This window comes from Galeopterus variegatus, unplaced genomic scaffold (assembly GCF_000696425.1).
Source record: "Galeopterus variegatus unplaced genomic scaffold, G_variegatus-3.0.2 Scaffold13477, whole genome shotgun sequence".
NCBI classification, from domain to species: domain Eukaryota; kingdom Metazoa; phylum Chordata; class Mammalia; order Dermoptera; family Cynocephalidae; genus Galeopterus; species Galeopterus variegatus.
The window spans coordinates 28,964-30,656 of record NW_007739588.1 but is presented as its reverse complement, the minus strand read 5'-3'; the positions used below and the strand labels follow the sequence as shown (position 1 = coordinate 30,656).

Genomic DNA, 1,693 nt, shown 5'->3' with positions numbered 1-1,693 from the left:
CATTATCACCACAGAGACATTTCATATAAGTGTGAGGCAACAGCTAGGTTTGATTTCAAGCTGAAAAGGGAACACAGGTTTGGTACTCTGGTTCTACTAACCTGCTCAATTTTTTTTTTACATACATGTGGGGTACAACGTTGATTTTCAATAATTTTGTACAACGTGTGGTAGTTAGATCAGTATAGTTAGCTTATTCATCATTACGATATGCAATCATTCTTTGTGTCTGTTGACCAGTTCCTCATTAGCCCCCCTCCCCCTTCCCTCCCCTTTCCACCTCTAGTTTTCTAAAAGTTGAATGTATTACTGTTATTGTTGTTTCTTTCTTTCTTTCTCTCTGTCTCTCTTTATTGTTCATTTGTTTATTTATGGATTCAGTTCTCAGTTATGAGTGAGAACATGTGATATTTCTCTTTCTGTACCTGAGTTGTTTCACTTAGAATAATTTTCTCCACGCTCATCCACGTTGCTGTGAATGGTAGAATTTCATTCTTTTTCATGGCTGAGTAGTATTCCGTTGTGTATGTATACCACAATTTCCTTATCCAAATCCCACTACTGGGGATATATCCAGACTACTGGAAAACATCAGGTCGAAGGGTTATCAGCAGTCTCATGTTTATTGCAGCTCTATTTACAATAACCAGCTCAATTTGATAGAGGGGAGGTGATAGAAACCTATACAGATTTGGCTAGCTACACTTAAAACAGTTTCAGTATTGTGTACATGTATGAGGAATGCTGAGGAGTGAGGGGGGAACTAATGGGTGGGACTAGCTGACATTCTCTGCATAAGGCAGAGGGAGGGAAATTTGGAGAGGATAGAGGGCTGACACAAAGCCTCTTCCATTTTAGTGGTCATACAGCTATTAAGAAAGACAAAATTAAGGTTAGAATAGTAAACGGATGGGAGTTTCAAGGATTCTGGAAATATTACAAAGATCTCAACATTGGTCAGAATTTTCTTACATCTTTATTTCAGATGATGCATCAAGTTACTTCATGAGTTCACTTCCTCTCAGCTTTTCCTGTTTAAGCAGAAAAAATAGATCTGTGTTACATGTTTTAGAAAGTGCCTCTGGATTAATATGGGTCATTTTTATCTTATGGGAAGCCCATAGGTTGCCTTCTCTTTCAATGTTCCCCTGTTCCATTAATTAATCTCTCACTCTTTCATTCATTCAAGATGTAGTCACTGCCTATTATGTGCCAGGCTTTGCATGATTCACTAGGAATATAAAATAAGCAAAGTAAAGTTTCTGCTTTTGTGTTACTCCCAAGGGCATTCTCCATCTCACTATGTTGGAAATCAGCCTCACCACAGCCCCCTTGGGCTTCATTAACCTTCTCCTAGTTCCCATGACTGGGAAATGGTCAAGTGTGGGCTGTGAGCTTGGTTGCATAAAAGAGCACATTGTTTTGGAGATTTTGGTGGTATGGAAGTGCAAGGATTTGGTTTGGGTGACCTTGTGTATGTAAGATGGTCAAGAACCATCAGATCTGGTTAGAAACCTTTCTACGCCATTTAACAATGTGACCTCAGGCTAGTTGGTTACCTCTACTGGGCTTGGTTTCCTCATCTGTCATGTGAAAATAATTATACAGACTTACCTTAAGGTTATTTTAATTTTAAATTGTATCAGTATATGTTAATAGCTTAGTGTAGTGCCTAGCACATGGTAATTGTTCG

At 38.6% G+C, this 1,693-nt stretch overlaps 1 protein-coding gene across 1 annotated transcript in view; it reads right to left on the bottom strand.

Annotated features, from left to right (window-relative positions):
- Positions 1 to 957: 957 nt before the first annotated feature.
- Positions 958 to 1,693, bottom strand: part of SPINT4 (serine peptidase inhibitor, Kunitz type 4) — a 4,157-nt gene continuing 3,421 nt past the window's right edge. The window contains exon 3 of the mRNA XM_008563401.1: positions 958 to 1,031. Coding sequence (XP_008561623.1) covers positions 1,012 to 1,031 — 20 coding nt within the window. The 3' untranslated portion in view covers positions 958 to 1,011. The remainder of the gene's footprint in view (positions 1,032 to 1,693) is intronic.